General features: G+C 47.8%; 1 protein-coding gene across 1 annotated transcript in view; it reads left to right on the top strand.

The window, feature by feature from the left end:
* The window catches only part of DNAH12 (dynein axonemal heavy chain 12), a 168,684-nt gene that overhangs the window by 64,929 nt on the left and 86,328 nt on the right, over positions 1-17,427 (top strand). Inside the window, exons 28-31 of the mRNA XM_088472684.1 lie at positions 4,376-4,621; positions 5,600-5,719; positions 13,040-13,149; positions 13,724-13,904. Coding sequence (XP_088328810.1) covers positions 4,376-4,621; positions 5,600-5,719; positions 13,040-13,149; positions 13,724-13,904 — 657 coding nt within the window. The remainder of the gene's footprint in view (positions 1-4,375; positions 4,622-5,599; positions 5,720-13,039; positions 13,150-13,723; positions 13,905-17,427) is intronic.

Here is a 17,427-nt window from a genome sequence, read left to right as displayed (position 1 = left end):
CTGAGGGGAAAATCACCTTCTGCATGCATTTTGCCATTTTTATCTATTTATAATCTGTCTATCTATCTATCTATCTATCTATCTATCTATCTATCTATCTATCTATCTATCTATCTATCTATCTATCTATCTATCTATCCATCTAGTTTTGGACTAGGGCATTAAGGACCCACGGGGGGAATGCAGTGATGGGGGGCCATACTTAGGGGCATGGCCATCCTCCAGAGGCGACATGGCCAGCCTCCTCAGCGATGCAAATAGGACGCACAAGCAGCTTCTGTTGATTAAAATGATATGCGGCATGCCTATATTCAGTGGCGGACTGGGCCGGGTGGCAGGGTGCCATGTGCCCCCAGGGCCGCACCATCACCTAGTGTCACGGGCCGCCTCCTATTCTGTAAGAGCCCTTGTGGTCCAGTCAGTGACGTAACTACGGGGGGTGCGGTTACTATGGGGCCCGGCTTAAGGGGCCCGCCGGCCCAGCAATCACACCCCCTGCACCCTCCATTTGCCGGGCTCCCGCTGAGAGTGTGTTACCAGCGGGCGCCCGGCTCCTTCTCTCCTCTCCCCCCCCCCCCCCTCCCCTAGTGCCAGCGGCAGCCGGAGGACGGATCTCACTCCTGAGCTCCAGGTTCCGGGTCACACTAAGTGTGTGACGTCATGACTTGGCCTAAAACGACCTCAGATTTTCACACCAGTCCTAAAAGTAGATAAAGAGAACCATATCAAACAAATGAACAAAAATTTTAGAGTTGCTAATTATTGTTTGAGGAAAATGATCCAATATCACATATCTGTGATTTTCAATCTGTGGGATGACAATCAGGTGTGAGTGTCAAAGTCTAATGTTCACAACACATGTTTGTGGAAGTGTATCATGCCACAAACAAATGAGATTTCTGAGGACCTCAGAAGAAGAGTTGTTGATGCTCATCACGCTGGAAAAGGTTACAAAACCATCTCTAAAGAGTTTGGACTCCACCAATCAGCAGTCAGACAGATTGTGTACAAATGGAGGAAATTTCAGACCCATATTACCCTCCCCAGGAGTGGTCGACCTACAAAGATCACGATAAGAGAAAGGCGCCTAATTGTTTGCAAGGTCACAAAGGTAACCTCTAAGCAACTGAAGGCCTTTCTCACATTTGCTAATGTTAATGTTCATGAGTCCATCATCAGGAGGACACTGAACAACAATGGTGTGCATGGCAGGATTGCAAGGAGAAAGCCACAGCTCTCCAAAAAGAACATGGCTGCCCATCTGCAGTTAGCTAAAGATCACCTGTACAAGCCAGAAGACTATTGGAACAGTGGGCCTGATTCAGACCCGGACGCTATTTGCGGACGCTCGTTCTTAAAAAGGGGCCGGATATTTAAATTGAGCGCTCGCTCTTTGCGGTGTGTTGACGCCTCTATGTCTGTGTGAGCGTCCGAAAAATGCGTTCGCTATTTTGTAAAGACACCCCTTTGCCGTTCGCATCATACGTCATCTCCTGTATTTATTTGGTTAATCGGGAACATCGAAAGGTGTCTGAACTGCTCGCAGTGCTTGTGGTAGGATTACTTCCCGCAATCACTGCGAGCAGTTCAGGCTAAAAGACAACCACGTGACGTGGTCGATGACACTCCTTTACTAATTATGCACTCCCATAAAACGGCGTTTTGACCGTTTGGCACGCCTGCGTTCGGATCTCCACTCCCCCGTTTACAGGCACCTTCCCCTGTTACCACCCACAAACGCCTCATTCTGTCACTCAATTTAGCAGCCCCTCGCTGTTTTACGAGCGCACGATTTCCGACCGCAATGACTGGTTTGCGCATGCGCATTACGACCCATACGCATGCGCAGTTGTGCGAACATCGTTCAGAGCGAATGAGCGGATGCTTACGAGCGGCTCTGAATCAGGCCCAGTGTTTTGTGGGTAGATGAGCCCAAAATAGAGATTTTTGGTTTAAATGAGAAGCGTTATGTTTGGAGAAAGGAGAACACGGTATTCCGAATCCAGCATAAAAACCTCATACCATCTGTGAAACACGGTGGTGGTGGTGGTATCATGGTTTGGCCTGTTTTGCTGCATCTGGCCCAGGATGACATGCCATCATTGATGGGAGAATAGATTCTGAATTATACCAGAATATTATAAAGGAAAATGTCAGGACATCTGTCCATGAGCTGCATCTCAAGAGAACGTGGGTCATGCAGCAAGACAACGACCCAAAGCACACAAGTCATTCGACCAAAAAATAGCTAAAGAAGAAATGAAGTTTTGGAATGGCCAAATCAAAGTCCTGACCTTAACCCAATCGCAATGTTGTGGAAGGACCTGAAGCGACTAGTTCATGGGAGGAAACCCACCAACATAATAGAGTCAAAGCTGTATTGTACAGAGAAATGGGGTAAAATTCCTCCAAGCCGATGTTCAGGACTAATCAACAATTACCGGAAACGTTTAGAAGCAGTTATTGCTGCAGATGGGGGTCATAACAGATACTGAAAGCAAAGGTTCACATACTTTTGATATTGTGATATGTGATATGTGATATTGAATCATTTTCCTCAATAAGAAAATGAGCATGTCTAAATTTTTTTTGTCTCATTTGTTTGATTTGGTTCTACTTTAGGACTTGTGTGAACATTTGAGGTAGTTTAGGCCAAATTTCAACAGAAATATAGAAAATTCTGAAGGGTTCACAAACTTTTAAGCACCACAAGGATGACATGAGCAGTATGCTGAACATAAAAACCAGAGCCGTAACTAGACTTTTTGGTGCCCTGTGCCAGAAAGAGCATTGGCGCCCCCCCTCATTTTTCAAAGGGACATAATGCACCCCAAAAAGGGCCATGGCTTCATGAAAAAGGGCCAGGGAAGATATAGGAGAGGCCAGGAGATGCTGGGGATGAAATAAGAGGAAGCTACAAGCAAGAATGATAATAAACAGAAATTTGATAGGCCCAAACAGCGCCCCCTGCCCTGCAGTGCCCTGTACGATGGCACCGGCCGCACTACCCTAGCTATGGCCCTGATAAAAACCACATTGTTTTATAAGAGCATAAGAGCAATTTACTTAAATTGTGAAAACATACAAAGTAAGAACAGTGTTCAAATAAAAAATGTAAATATTCATGCAAATAAAATAATAATATCTAGTAAATTTAATATAACACAGTAATTTGGGACATTAGTCGAATACGATGCTTCCCAGCAGTCTGTTCGGGATGTAGTCAGGAAGCCGGTGGTCGAAATGCCGACCGCCGGTTTCCCGACAGTGAAAGCTCGGCATGGTACTAATGATAGGCCTCTAAATACCGATGCCTATCATTAACCCCACGACGAAATCCCGACGCCCGGCATGCCAAAGCCGGGCGTTGGGAGATGATAGACGCGGGGATGGGGAGGGTTAGGTTTAGAGACTCCAGGGGGGACTTAGGGTTAGTCACCCCCCAGGGAGGGTTAGGGTTAGGCTAGGGGAAGGGGGGTTAAGGTCAGGCACCACCGGAGGGGAGATTAGGGTTAGGCACCCCCTCCCCAGGGAAGGTTAGGTTTAGGCACTAGGGGGGAGGTTAGGCTTAGGCACTAGGGGGGAGGTTAGGGTTAGGCACCACTAAGGGAGGGTTAGGGGGGGAGGGTTAGTTTAGGGATAGGATTAATAATTACCCTCTCGGGATCTCCATCTGCCGGCCTTCCATCATCGGTATTTTATCTGCTGGGCTTAGGTCCGGCACTATAACATACCAATTCCGTCTGTTTATACAGTAGCCAATTGTATCATACATCACATGGCAACAATGTTTGTAGAGCGAAAATAAGTTCAGTGTTTGCAAACTCATGGCGTGACTAGAAGGGCTGTTTAAGGAACTAAGATGTATGTGGACACATCTATATGGCCAGATGCGCTGGTCACGATCATTAGGCAACAGTGGTTGGCCCCTGCTCTGTCCACGGTGGGTGGTCATGCCTTCCGTGAAAAGTTCTCGGTACACACGTGACACCATAGATCGAGGAATGTTCAATGTTCGCACAACTTTGAAAAAGGAATGTCCCATCCATCGGGCACCCACTATCATGCCCCGTTCGAACTCTGATAATTCATGTCACCTTGCCATGAGCAGCCTAGCCGTTGTTCAAACTGACTCATGAGATGTCAGATTACAACTGATGCGGGTCTTGGCATTTCCAAGATCTCATAGTATGATGGCTCCAGGTACCATTACCGTTATATAGAAACACAGAATTTGAGGGCATGATAAGAACCACTTGGCCCATCTAGACTGCCCTTTTTATATACTGCTATTCTATGACTTTTGGCACTTCAGTGTAGATGGCTGTGATGGGACAATGGCGGGGAGATGCTTAATCATGTATTTGTATTTCAGGTTCTTTTTCGCACTGTAGCCATGATGGTACCCAACTACGCCCTGATTGCCGAAATCTCCCTGTATTCGTATGGATTTCTACATGCAAAGCCTCTCTCTGTGAAGATTGTAATGACATACAGGCTGTGCTCTGAACAGCTCTCCTCTCAGTTCCATTATGACTATGGCATGCGTGCGGTGAAGGCCGTGTTAGTGGCTGCCGGGAACCTGAAGCTGAAATTTCCTGACGAGAATGAAGATATTCTTGTAAGTTCTGATCTATTACTTTGTAAAGCGCTGCTGAACACTTGTGGCACCATATAAATAATAGATAATAATAATCTATGTGGCATTTCCATGTCTTACCCATTAATTATGCCTTGTGCAGGATGTTTGCAAATCCTACCAAGACGGATAATAAAGTAGTTTGTGCTTGGTAAAGACATCACAGCTGATAACTGTGATAATTGCTAGAAGCAGGAGGCAACAGATTAATTGAGTGGGAATCTTGTTGCCGAGTCTGTGCAATTATTGGGTAACTAGAGGACCGGTGGCCTCTTTGAATCGTTTCCATCGGTGGTAGCAGTATGGTAAGTAAGGTATTTGTATTACGGCGCTCTGTCTATAGCAGAGTTGTCCCCCCACGTCAGCGATACTTGTTGCGGGTCCCTGACAAATGTGTGCGGAATATGTGTGCGCTATATAAACAAATAACTGGTAATAAATTATATACAATACTAGCTAAAGTACCCGGCGTTGCCCAGGTTTAAATCTTCAAGTTATTTAAGTTTTATTGTGTGATGTCGTCCAAATCCATCCAGTGGAAGGCCCAGAACAGGCTCCCTGGGTCAAAGTTCTGTCGGTGTACTCCGTCGTGAGGTCCGAACCCCAACCACTCCATTAGGCATCCCAAACCAATTGCCATCCCTCTGTGGACCTTTCATCCAAATCCACCAGTGGAAGGCCCTGCGTATACCAATGTGAGGTCCAACCAGGAGTATGTCTTTTGGGAATCAGTATTACCACTTTGAAGTTTTCATCCAAATTATGTGATGTTGTCCAAATCCATCCAGTGGAAGGCCCAGAACAGGCTCCCAGATCAAAGTTCTGCCCAGCGTTCCCGGGGTCAAAGTTCTGCCCAGCCTATACCAACGGGAGGTCCGACCAGATATGTCTTCTGAGATCTTATATATAAGATGTGTATATATTCTATCACAATTTTAAATTTTTCATCTTCTAAATTAGCTCCTGCGGTCAATTAAGGATGTGAATGAGCCCAAATTCCTGTCCCATGACATCCCATTGTTCAATGGGATTACCAGTGACCTGTTCCCTGGCATTCAGCTTCCAGAAGCGGATTATAAGGTAATATAAGAGCATAGTTGTCGCTGTTTCTATCTGGGAGTTGTATCAAACTTTCTAAAGAGGACAAGTTATAATTTATCAAGTACAGTACATTCTATAAAATGATACCTAGAAGCTGATTGGTTGCTAGTTATGGGCAACTTCTCCAACTATCCTCTGTAAAAGTTTGGTACATCTGTGTGGTTGGTGGGTGAGTCTGTTACTTTTGTTCACTTTTATCAGTGGAGGATTCGGAGGGGGGGGGGGGGTGCACCGGGGCACGCCCCCCCCCCTCCCCACTGTCGTTTTCAGAAGGTTTTTTTTAAATTGTAACTACTTCGGGCGGTCCATTAGGCAGACTACCCCTAGGAACACAGCTGCCCTGGCCATGAAATGCTGCGGTCCGCACATTGCCAATCTATGGGCCTGATTCATCAAGGATCGCAAGTGCAAAAATGCACCCACTCGGTCGATTGTTGCCTTCAGCTCGTGTGTATGCATCACACTGCGTGAACCGGACACTGTGATCAGGACTGCGATCGCAGTGACTACGCACACCCATCGCATTATTACTCTCCCTCCTCTCACCCACCCTGCATTATTACTCTCCCTCCTCTCACCCACCCTACATTATTACTCTCCGTCCTCTCACACACCCTGCATTATTACTCTCCCTTCTCTCACACACCCTGCATTATTACTCTCCCTTCTCGCACCCACCCTGCATTATTACTCTCCCTCCTCTCACACACCCTGCATTATTACTCTCCCTTCTCGCACCCACCCTGCATTAATAGCCTCCTTCCTCTCACCCACCCTACATTATTACTCTCCCTCCTCTCACACACCCTGCATTATTACTCTCCCTCCTCGCACCCACCCTGCATTATTACTCTCCCTCCTCTCACACACCCTGCATTATTACTCTCCCTCCTCGCACCGACCCTGCATTAATAGCCTCCTTCCTCTCACCCACCCTGCATAATTACTCTCCTTCCTCGCACCCACCCTGCATTATTACTCTCCCTCCTCGCACCCACCCTGCATTAATAGCCTCCTTCCTCTCACCCACCCTGCATTATTACTCTCCTTCCTCGCACCCACCCTGCATTAATAGCCTCCTTCCTCTCACACACGCTGCATTATTACTCTCCCTCCTCGCACCCACCCTGCATTAATAGCCTCCTTCCTCTCACCCACCCTGCATTATTACTCTCCTTCATCGCACCCACCCTGCATTAATAGCCTCCTTCCTCTCACACATCCTGCATTATTACTCTCCCTCCTCTCACCCACCCTGCATTATTACTCTCCCTCCTCTCACACACCCTGCATTATTACTCTCCCTCCTCTCACCCACCCTGCATTGTTACTCTCCCTCCTCTCACCCACCCTGCATTAATAGCCTCCTTCCTCTCACCCACCCTGCATTATTACTCTCCCTCCTCTCACCCACCCTGCATTATTACTCTCCCTCCTCGCACCCACCCTGCATTAATAGCCTCCTTCCTCTCACCCACCCTGCATTATTACTCTCCTTCCTCGCACCCACCCTGCATTAATAGCCTCCTTCCTCTCACACACGCTGCATTATTACTCTCCCTCCTCGCACCCACCCTGCATTAATAGCCTCCTTCCTCTCACCCACCCTGCATTATTACTCTCCTTCCTCGCACCCACCCTGCATTAATAGCCTCCTTCCTCTCACACGTCCTGCATTATTACTCTCCCTCCTCTCACCCACCCTGCATTATTACTCTCCCTCCTCTCACACACCCTGCATTATTACTCTCCCTCCTATCACCAACCCTGCATTGTTACTCTCCCTCCTCTCACCCACCCTGCATTAATAGCCTCCTTCCTCTCACCCACCCTGCATTATTACTCTCCCTCCTCTCACCCACCCTGCATTATTACTCTCCCTCCTCGCACCCACCCTGCATTAATAGCCTCCTTCCTCTCACCCACCCTGCATTATTACTCTCCTTCCTCGCACCCACCCTGCATTAATAGCCTCCTTCCTCTCACACACCCTGCATTATTACTCTCCCTCCTCGCACCCACCCTGCATTAATAGCCTTCTTCCTCTCACCCACCCTGCATTATTACTCTCCTTCCTCGCACCCACCCTGCATTAATAGCCTCCTTCCTCTCACACACCCTGCATTATTACTCTCCCTCCTCGCACCCACCCTGCATTAATAGCCTTCTTCCTCTCACACACCCTGCATTATTACTCTCCCTCCTCTCACACACCCTGCATTATTACTCTCCCTCCTCTCACCCACCCTGCATTATTACTCTCCCTCCTCGCACCCACCCTGCATTATTACTCTCCCTCCTCTCACCCACCCTGCATTATTACTCTCCCTCCTCTCACCCACCCTGCATTAATAGCCTCCTTCCTCTCACACACCCTGCATTATTACTCTCCCTCCTCTCACACACCCTGCATTATTACTCTCCCTCCTCGCACCCACCCTGCATTATTACTCTTCCTTCTCTCACACACCCTGCATTATTACTCTCCCTCCTTGCACCCACCCTGCATTATTACTCTCCCTCCTCTCACCCACACTGCATTATTACTCTCCCTCCTCGCACCCACCCTGCATTAATAGCCTCCTTCCTCTCACCCACCCTGCATTATTACTCTCCTTCCTCGCACCCACCCTGCATTAATAGCCTCCTTCCTCTCACACACCCTGCATTATTACTCTCCCTCCTCGCACCCACCCTGCATTAATAGCCTCCTTCCTCTCACCCACCCTGCATTATTACTCTCCTTCCTCGCACCCACCCTGCATTAATAGCCTTCTTCCTCTCACACACCCTGCATTATTACTCTCCCTCCTCTCACACACCCTGCATTATTACTCTCCCTCCTCTCACCCACCCTGCATTATTACTCTCCCTCCTCTCACACACCCTGCATTATTACTCTCCCTCCTCGCACCCACCCTGCATTATTACTCTCCCTCCTCTCACCCACCCTGCATTAATAGCCTCCTTCCTCTCACCCACCCAGCATTATTACTCTCCTTCCTCGCACCCACCCTGCATTAATAGCCTCCTTCCTCTCACACATCCTGCATTATTACTCTCCCTCCTCTCACCCACCCTGCATTATTACTCTCCCTCCTCTCACACACCCTGCATTATTACTCTCCCTCCTCTCACCCACCCTGCATTGTTACTCTCCCTCCTCTCACCCACCCTGCATTAATAGCCTCCTTCCTCTCACCCACCCTGCATTATTACTCTCCCTCCTCTCACCCACCCTGCATTATTACTCTCCCTCCTCGCACCCACCCTGCATTAATAGCCTCCTTCCTCTCACACACGCTGCATTATTACTCTCCCTCCTCGCACCCACCCTGCATTAATAGCCTCCTTCCTCTCACCCACCCTGCATTATTACTCTCCTTCCTCGCACCCACCCTGCATTAATAGCCTCCTTCCTCTCACACATCCTGCATTATTACTCTCCCTCCTCTCACCCACCCTGCATTATTACTCTCCCTCCTCTCACACACCCTGCATTATTACTCTCCCTCCTATCACCAACCCTGCATTGTTACTCTCCCTCCTCTCACCCACCCTGCATTAATAGCCTCCTTCCTCTCACCCACCCTGCATTATTACTCTCCCTCCTCTCACCCACCCTGCATTATTACTCTCCCTCCTCGCACCCACCCTGCATTAATAGCCTCCTTCCTCTCACCCACCCTGCATTATTACTCTCCTTCCTCGCACCCACCCTGCATTAATAGCCTCCTTCCTCTCACACACCCTGCATTATTACTCTCCCTCCTCGCACCCACCCTGCATTAATAGCCTTCTTCCTCTCACCCACCCTGCATTATTACTCTCCTTCCTCGCACCCACCCTGCATTAATAGCCTCCTTCCTCTCACACACCCTGCATTATTACTCTCCCTCCTCGCACCCACCCTGCATTAATAGCCTTCTTCCTCTCACCCACCCTGCATTATTACTCTCCCTCCTCTCACACACCCTGCATTATTACTCTCCCTCCTCTCACCCACCCTGCATTATTACTCTCCCTCCTCGCACCCACCCTGCATTATTACTCTCCCTCCTCTCACCCACCCTGCATTATTACTCTCCCTCCTCTCACCCACCCTGCATTAATAGCCTCCTTCCTCTCACACACCCTGCATTATTACTCTCCCTCCTCTCACACACCCTGCATTATTACTCTCCCTCCTCGCACCCACCCTGCATTATTACTCTTCCTTCTCTCACACACCCTGCATTATTACTCTCCCTCCTTGCACCCACCCTGCATTATTACTCTCCCTCCTCTCACCCACACTGCATTATTACTCTCCCTCCTCGCACCCACCCTGCATTAATAGCCTCCTTCCTCTCACCCACCATGCATTATTACTCTCCTTCCTCGCACCCACCCTGCATTAATAGCCTCCTTCCTCTCACACACCCTGCATTATTACTCTCCCTCCTCGCACCCACCCTGCATTAATAGCCTCCTTCCTCTCACCCACCCTGCATTATTACTCTCCTTCCTCGCACCCACCCTGCATTAATAGCCTTCTTCCTCTCACACACCCTGCATTATTACTCTCCCTCCTCTCACACACCCTGCATTATTACTCTCCCTCCTCTCACCCACCCTGCATTATTACTCTCCCTCCTCTCACACACCCTGCATTATTACTCTCCCTCCTCGCACCCACCCTGCATTATTATGCTCCCCCCTCTCACACACCCTGCATTATTACTCTCCCTCCTCTCACACACCCTGCATTATTACTCTCCCTCCTCACACCCACCCTGCATTATTACTCTCCCTCCTCACACCCACCCTGCATTAATAGCCTCCTTCCTCTCACCCACCCTGCATTATTACTCTCCCTCCTCTCACACACCCTGCATTATTATGCTCCCCCCTCTCACACACCCTGCATTATTACTCTCCCTCCTCTCACACACCCTGCATTATTACTCTCCCTCCTCTCACCCACCCTGCATTATTACTCTCCCTCCTCTCACACACCCTGCATTATTACTCTCCCTCCTCGCACCCACCCTGCATTATTACTCTCCCTCCTCTCACCCACCCTGCATTATTACTCTCCCTCCTCTCACACACCCTGCATTATTACTCTCCCTCCTCTCACACACCCTGCATTATTACTCTCCCTCCTCGCACCCACCCTGCATTATTATGCTCCCCCCTCTCACACACCCTGCATTATTACTCTCCCTCCTCTCACACACCCTGCATTATTACTCTCCCTCCTCACACCCACCCTGCATTATTACTCTCCCTCCTCACACCCACCCTGCATTAATAGCCTCCTTCCTCTCACCCACCCTGCATTATTACTCTCCCTCCTCTCACACACCCTGCATTATTATGCTCCCCCTCTCACACACCCTGCATTATTACTCTCCCTCCTCTCACCCACCCTGCATTATTACTCTCCCTCCTCTCACCCACCCTGCATTATTACTCTCCCTCCTCGCCCCCACCCTGCATTAATAGCCTCCTTCCTCTCACCCACCCTGCATTATTACTCTCCCTCCTCTCACCCACCCTGCATTATTACTCTCCCTCCTCGCACCCACCCTGCATTATTACTCTCCCTCCTCGCACCCACCCTGCATTATTACTCTCCCTCCTCTCACCCACCCTGCATTATTACTCTCCCTCCTCTCACACACCCTGCATTATTACTCTCCCTCCTCTCACACACCCTGCATTATTACTCTCGCACCCACCCTGCATTATTACTCTCCCTGCTCGCACCCACCCTGCATTAATAGCCTCCTTCCTCTCACCCACCCTGCATTATTACTCTCCCTCCTCGCACCCACCCTGCATTATTACTCTCCCTCCTCGCACCCACCCTGCATTATTACTCTCCTTCCTCTCACCCACCCTGCAAATTTACACTATAATTGTCATATAGAGGTCCTGGGTAAGATCAGCACACTTTGGCCCTCATTCAGAGGCGGTCGGAGAATGCAAGCGGTCGCTCAGAAACTGGGCGGCCGCTTGCATCCTGAGCGCCCTCCTCTGTTTCGGTCGTTAGGCTGTGGGTTAACACCCACAGCTCTAACGTCCGCTCGGGTGATGGTCGCGATGGTCATAGACCATCGCGACCATCGGGGCTTACGACGAGACCCTAGGATAGGGTCTCACTTGTCGTAAGCCCCGGAGAGCTTCTGGCTCTGTCAGAGCCGGAAGCTCTCCACTGACATCACTAGTAATGTCAGTGGGGCCTCCCCCAAACTGTAGGCGTTCCCATGGGAACGCCTCCGTTTGGGCTGCCACCCCACCGGCCCGCCTTCCAAACGGGGCGAGCTGTCAATCAACATCGACAGCTCGCCCCCTTTGGAAAGAGACCCGCTACGTCGGTCGTAGCGGGTCTCACGCATGCGCACGAGGGAGCCGGCTCCCTTGTGCGCATGCGCACTGGACAAACATCGAGGCGGCCGTGCGGTCGTAGACCGTACGGCCGCCTCTGAATTAAGCCCTTTGTCCATTGAGGAGTTGTGACAGACTAATAAAAGTAGGCAGCTATATTTCTTTTTAATGCCAGGTACACACTAGAACAATGTGTAGCCGATCTGACTAATGACAGGACCCAGCATTGGCAAGTGCATACACAATGCAGGGATGACAGCACAATGTAGGATGCCATGCTGCATTCAGCAGCATGGCCTCGCACATGTCATCTTCTGGTTGACCGTGATACACAGGCGTCCGGAAGATGACGCTTGTGTCTGCGGGAGCATGCATATCGGGTGTACACACTATGTGATCTGCACGATATATCGTTCCGATCCACTTCGGAATGATATATCGTTCAATAGGTCGCATAGTGTGTACCCACCTTAAGTGGCCTAACATGTGAGTCTCAGTTGGTAGCAGAAAATGCATAGGAACTTAATTTCACACTATCAAATTCTGTAAAGCATCTGGGGGCCTAGACGGACCCCAGCCATTTACATTTACATACTGTACCAGCACTTCTACTTACGTCAATTACTGAGATGTTCAAAATATTTGTGGAATGTTCATTTGCTATAACATTTTGCACAACACTTTAGGTGGGCACTATGTATTGGCAGCGGACATGTGGGGCCACATCCCCACTCCCACGCCTGGCCCCACCCCCCACACAGGCCCCACCCCCAATCACTGTGCCTCCCCTGTCATTTTTCTCTGGATCCGCCCCTGATTGTACTTACTATAAATCCATTGCTTTGAAAATTGTACACTGTATGTAAGAAGCAAAATATGGTGACATTGGGGGTTTTATCCAATAAAGAGTGTATATTTCTGCAGGACTTACTGGAGTGTGCGCATCAGTGCTTTGCTAAGCACAATGTCCAGCCGGAGAAGGTGTTTCTGGAGAAAATGATCCAGACCTATGAAATGATGATTGTGAGACATGGGTAAGCGGTCACTGAGCTCTAACAGTTGCATCATTAAAGTGCCAAGATTTTGCTTGTTTTAAATAAAAGTGAAAGAGTTTGGTTGTAGTGTCAGTGCAGGAATATATGACACTATCTCATGTAACGAGGAATTCCAGCCTTGCATTCTGTGGAATTGAGCACTGCAATCTAGCAATTTCAGATTGAATATGTTTACAATGATTATAACATTTGTGCGCCTCACTCAGATTGAATACAAATTATTAGTCTAGATTAAGTTCAAAAAATGTTTGCAAATTGTTGAGCTGATTTAAAAAACCTAGTCAAAATAATTTGGGCATATCCTGCCACAGGCCACATTGATTTATAAATAAGCAATGGATGATTGGGTGAGAGCCACCTGTTGGGCACAAATGGTACTGCTCTCTTTCCACGGCACATTTTCAGACACTTTTGTTTTCCTGCTCCTTTAAAACTTCCTACGTAACAAAGTATTCTCAGCAGCTCTTAGTAATGGTGTTTGGGAATTCAATACGCTTGGTCCCCTTTGACTGCTGCAGGATAGATAACACAGGTAATTTGTCTACTCGTATAGGTTTATGCTGGTTGGAGAACCATTCTCTGGGAAAACGAAGGTCCTCCATGTCCTCGCTGATTCCCTGTCCCTTATGAATGAACGAGGATGTGAGGAAGAAAAAGTAATTTACAGGACAGTGAATCCTAAAGCCATCACTATGGGACAGTTGTTTGGGCAGTTTGATCCAGTGTCACATGAGGTATGTCTGTATTTATAAAGGGACAGTATGTTAGATAGATAATACATGGTTACTTTACACTGTACACAGAATTTTTCAGACACCGTTTCCCTGCAAGTTACCTTAATAATCTAGTTTTTGAGGCCATGGACATATGGATTAAAAAAAAAGGTCACTAGTAGCCAACAGAAGACTTAGGACCTGATTCAGAAATGGACATAAAAGAGTAATCTGAGCTGCGTCTTCAGTCGCAGTGGATCTGAGAAGTTATGTTAATGCAGCAGTAGATGTCTTTTGTGAATAGACGCCCACGGCCGGCTTCTCAGACGCAGCGTTGGATCACCATTGCCACCATCGGCTGACCAACGGATATCTGTGCAACCCTAAGTTTGCTCAAAATATCCAGCTGCCGAGGCCAGTGAATCTGCATCTGACGACACAGATGCTGCCTTCGGCACGCCCATAAAACACGCCTGAGTTTTATACGCTCCTCCCCATCGCCGCCCCCAAACGGCCACAGCCTGTCAATCAAGCTGCGGCTTCCCCAACACTGTGACCGGAGCAGCATCACGGCATGTGCACACTGCGCCCCCGGCACATGCCCAGTCCCAAAAACATTGGTCAATAGTGACCGAATCGGGACTGCATCCGGGGCTGAATCAGCTCTTTAGACCAGTGTCTACAGTAAGCCTGTCAGTGTATTTGTTTTATAAGCGCCATTAACTTCTGAATGCTGCCATTTTGTTGTAATGTTTTATGGCGGTCTTCATGACGAATAATATTAAATCGGTTTGTGAGATGTTTTATTCAAAATCTGTATGTTAGCAGAGTCATCAGTGGTGTAACTACAGACACCTGGATCTGAAGCAACATCTGAGCTAGGTCCACTCACATCTACACCCCCAACCACCTCCCCCACTATATTCAGAAGCTCCACACACATCCCTCCTCTCGGAGGCCTGCCTGCCATTGTGGGAGTTCCCTGAAATGTACAACCCCATGAGTTATGTCTCCCTTTTTATAATGTTTCATACCCACTATCTATTTTCATTTGTCTCGACTACCCAAATTTCTCTTTTGTCTGCCCTCACTGTTTCTCATTTGCCCTCACTATGGGCCTGATTCAGAGCCACTCGTAAGCGGCAGCTCGTTCGCTCCGAGCGATGTTTGGCCAACTGCGCATGCGTACGGATCATTATACGCATGCGCGAACCAGTCAGTGCGGTCGAAATTCATGGGCTCGCAAAATAGCGAATGCCTGCTAATTTGAGTGACAGAATGAGGCGTATGTGGGTGGTAACAGGGGAAGGTGCTTGAAAACGGGGAGTGGAAATCAGAACGCAGGCGTGCTTAAAGGTCAAAACGGGCGTTTTATGGGTGTGCATAATTAAAACAGCCGCGTCATTGACCACGTCACTGGGTTATTTTATAGCCAGAACTGCTAGCAAAATTGTGGTAGCAAAAACCGACCACAAGAATAGCGAGCAGTTCATACCCTGGTCGATATACCCGCAAGTTTTGTTCGCTCGTTCAGACCTAGAGGCGTGAACAGACCGCAAACAGCGAACGGTTCATTTAAATAGCCACCCCTATTTTCAGGACGAGCGAGCGCTAATTGTGTCCGGCTCTGAATGAGGGCCTATGTCTCTTCTGCCACTTCTTTGACAACTCACTTACTATGCACCTCCTTGTCTTTGTTGTCCCCCCTTCCATTGTTTCCCATCAGCTACAGTATCTCCGTTGTCCCCCCTTTTCCTCCTCATATTTGTTGTCATCATTTTTTCGTCCCACCCAGATGCAAATGCAGATTTCTAGAGGTAGGTTTCCAAATTCTTAATTATATAGCAAGTGTTGCCAGCAAAGTAAAGAGGGCTTAATATCACATAGTAAGCTATAGTTTGCCTCATACACATTGCAGACAGTGTATGTAATACGTCAGACATATAAAGGGCTAGCATAGTAAGCCGATACATGTGGCAGTAGGGCCAGCCCGCCTAAGCTGAATCTTATTCTGGTCCGGGAGTCTGGGGGAGCAACAGAAGAACCTAGCACCAGCCATGGAGATACAGTCAGGTGCATAAATATTGGGACATTGACCGAATTTTCATATTTTGTCCTCTATTCACCACCACAATGGCTTTGAAATGAAACAAACAAGATGTGCTTTAACTGCAGACTTTCAAATTTAATTTGAGGGTAATTACATCCAAATCAAGTGAACGGTGTAGGAATTACAGCGGTTTCTATATGTGCAACCCACTTTTTAAGGGGCCAAAAGTAATGGGACTATCAACTCAAAAGCTATTTCATGGACAGGTGTGGGCTATTCCCTCATTATTTCATTATCAATTAAGCAGGTAAAAGGTCTGGAGTTGATTCTAGGTGTGACATTTGCATTTGGAATAAGTTGCTGTCGACTCTCAATATGAGATCCAAAGAGCTGTCACTATCAGTGAAGTAAGCCATCATTAGGCTGAAAAATCAAAACAAACCCATCAGAGAGATAGCAAAAACATTAGGTGTGGCCAAATCAACTGTTTGGAACATTCTTAAAAAGAAAGAACGCACCAGAGAGCTCAGCAATGCCAAAAGACCCGGAAGACCATGGAAAACAACTGTGGTGGATGACAGCAGAATTATTTCCCTGGTGAAGAAAACCCCTTCACAACAGTTGGCCAAATCAAGAACACTCTCCAGGAGGTAGGTGTATATGTGTCAAAGTCAACAATCAAGAGAAGACTTCACAATTACCCTCAAATTAAATCTGAAAGTCTGCAGTTAAAGCACATCTTGTTTGTTTCCTTTCAAAGCCATTGTGGTGGTGAATAGAGGCCAAAATATGAAAATTCTGTCAATGTCCCAATATTTATGCACCTGACTGTATTTGTACACATACTGTAGGTTTCCTTATACACTGGATAACACTATTGATTGTCTATAGTATTCGCTGAAGGAGAGAAAGTTTAAAAAATGAGAATTCTATATTTATCTCATATAAAGAACAAAAGTGGTCAAGGAAGGTTAAACATCTCATAAAAAATACACATGCATAATATGACCATTAGGAGACGGAACTGAGCTTTCTAAGCAGACATTCTCCCATGTCTTGTTAAGATGCCTGTCTGTTTTTGCTGATGGCTGCTCTCTAGTTTCTCTGGTCCGGTGCTCTGATGACTCAGATCCACACATACAGCAGACTCGGTAGGAAAAGCTGCCACTGGTCATGTGCGACAGCTCTGTTCCATCAATTATACTGCATGTTGTGGCAACAGCTTTAGTGAAATTGCATTATATACCACTGCTATAGTGGTCATGATTCAAGCTGCTGGCTGGGCCGGGGCAAGGAGGTTTCTATGCCACCTTGCCTATTCCTGTCTCCATTTAAGCACCAGTATCTCGTAGCTCCTTTCACTTGCCACTTTCTCTTTTATTTTTCTGGCTTGTATGCTCAAAGACCTCTCAGGAGTGCTGCATTGTTTATCATTAAGCAGTGCTTTTAATGCTAAGTACACACTTGTCAATACAGTATATCGTTTGCTCGATC

This window comes from Taudactylus pleione, unplaced genomic scaffold, assembly GCF_031769625.1.
Source record: "Taudactylus pleione unplaced genomic scaffold, aTauple2 ptg000128l, whole genome shotgun sequence".
Classification (NCBI taxonomy): domain Eukaryota; kingdom Metazoa; phylum Chordata; class Amphibia; order Anura; family Myobatrachidae; genus Taudactylus; species Taudactylus pleione.
Note: the sequence above shows the minus strand (reverse complement) of the source record. Positions and strands in the feature narration are given on the sequence as shown.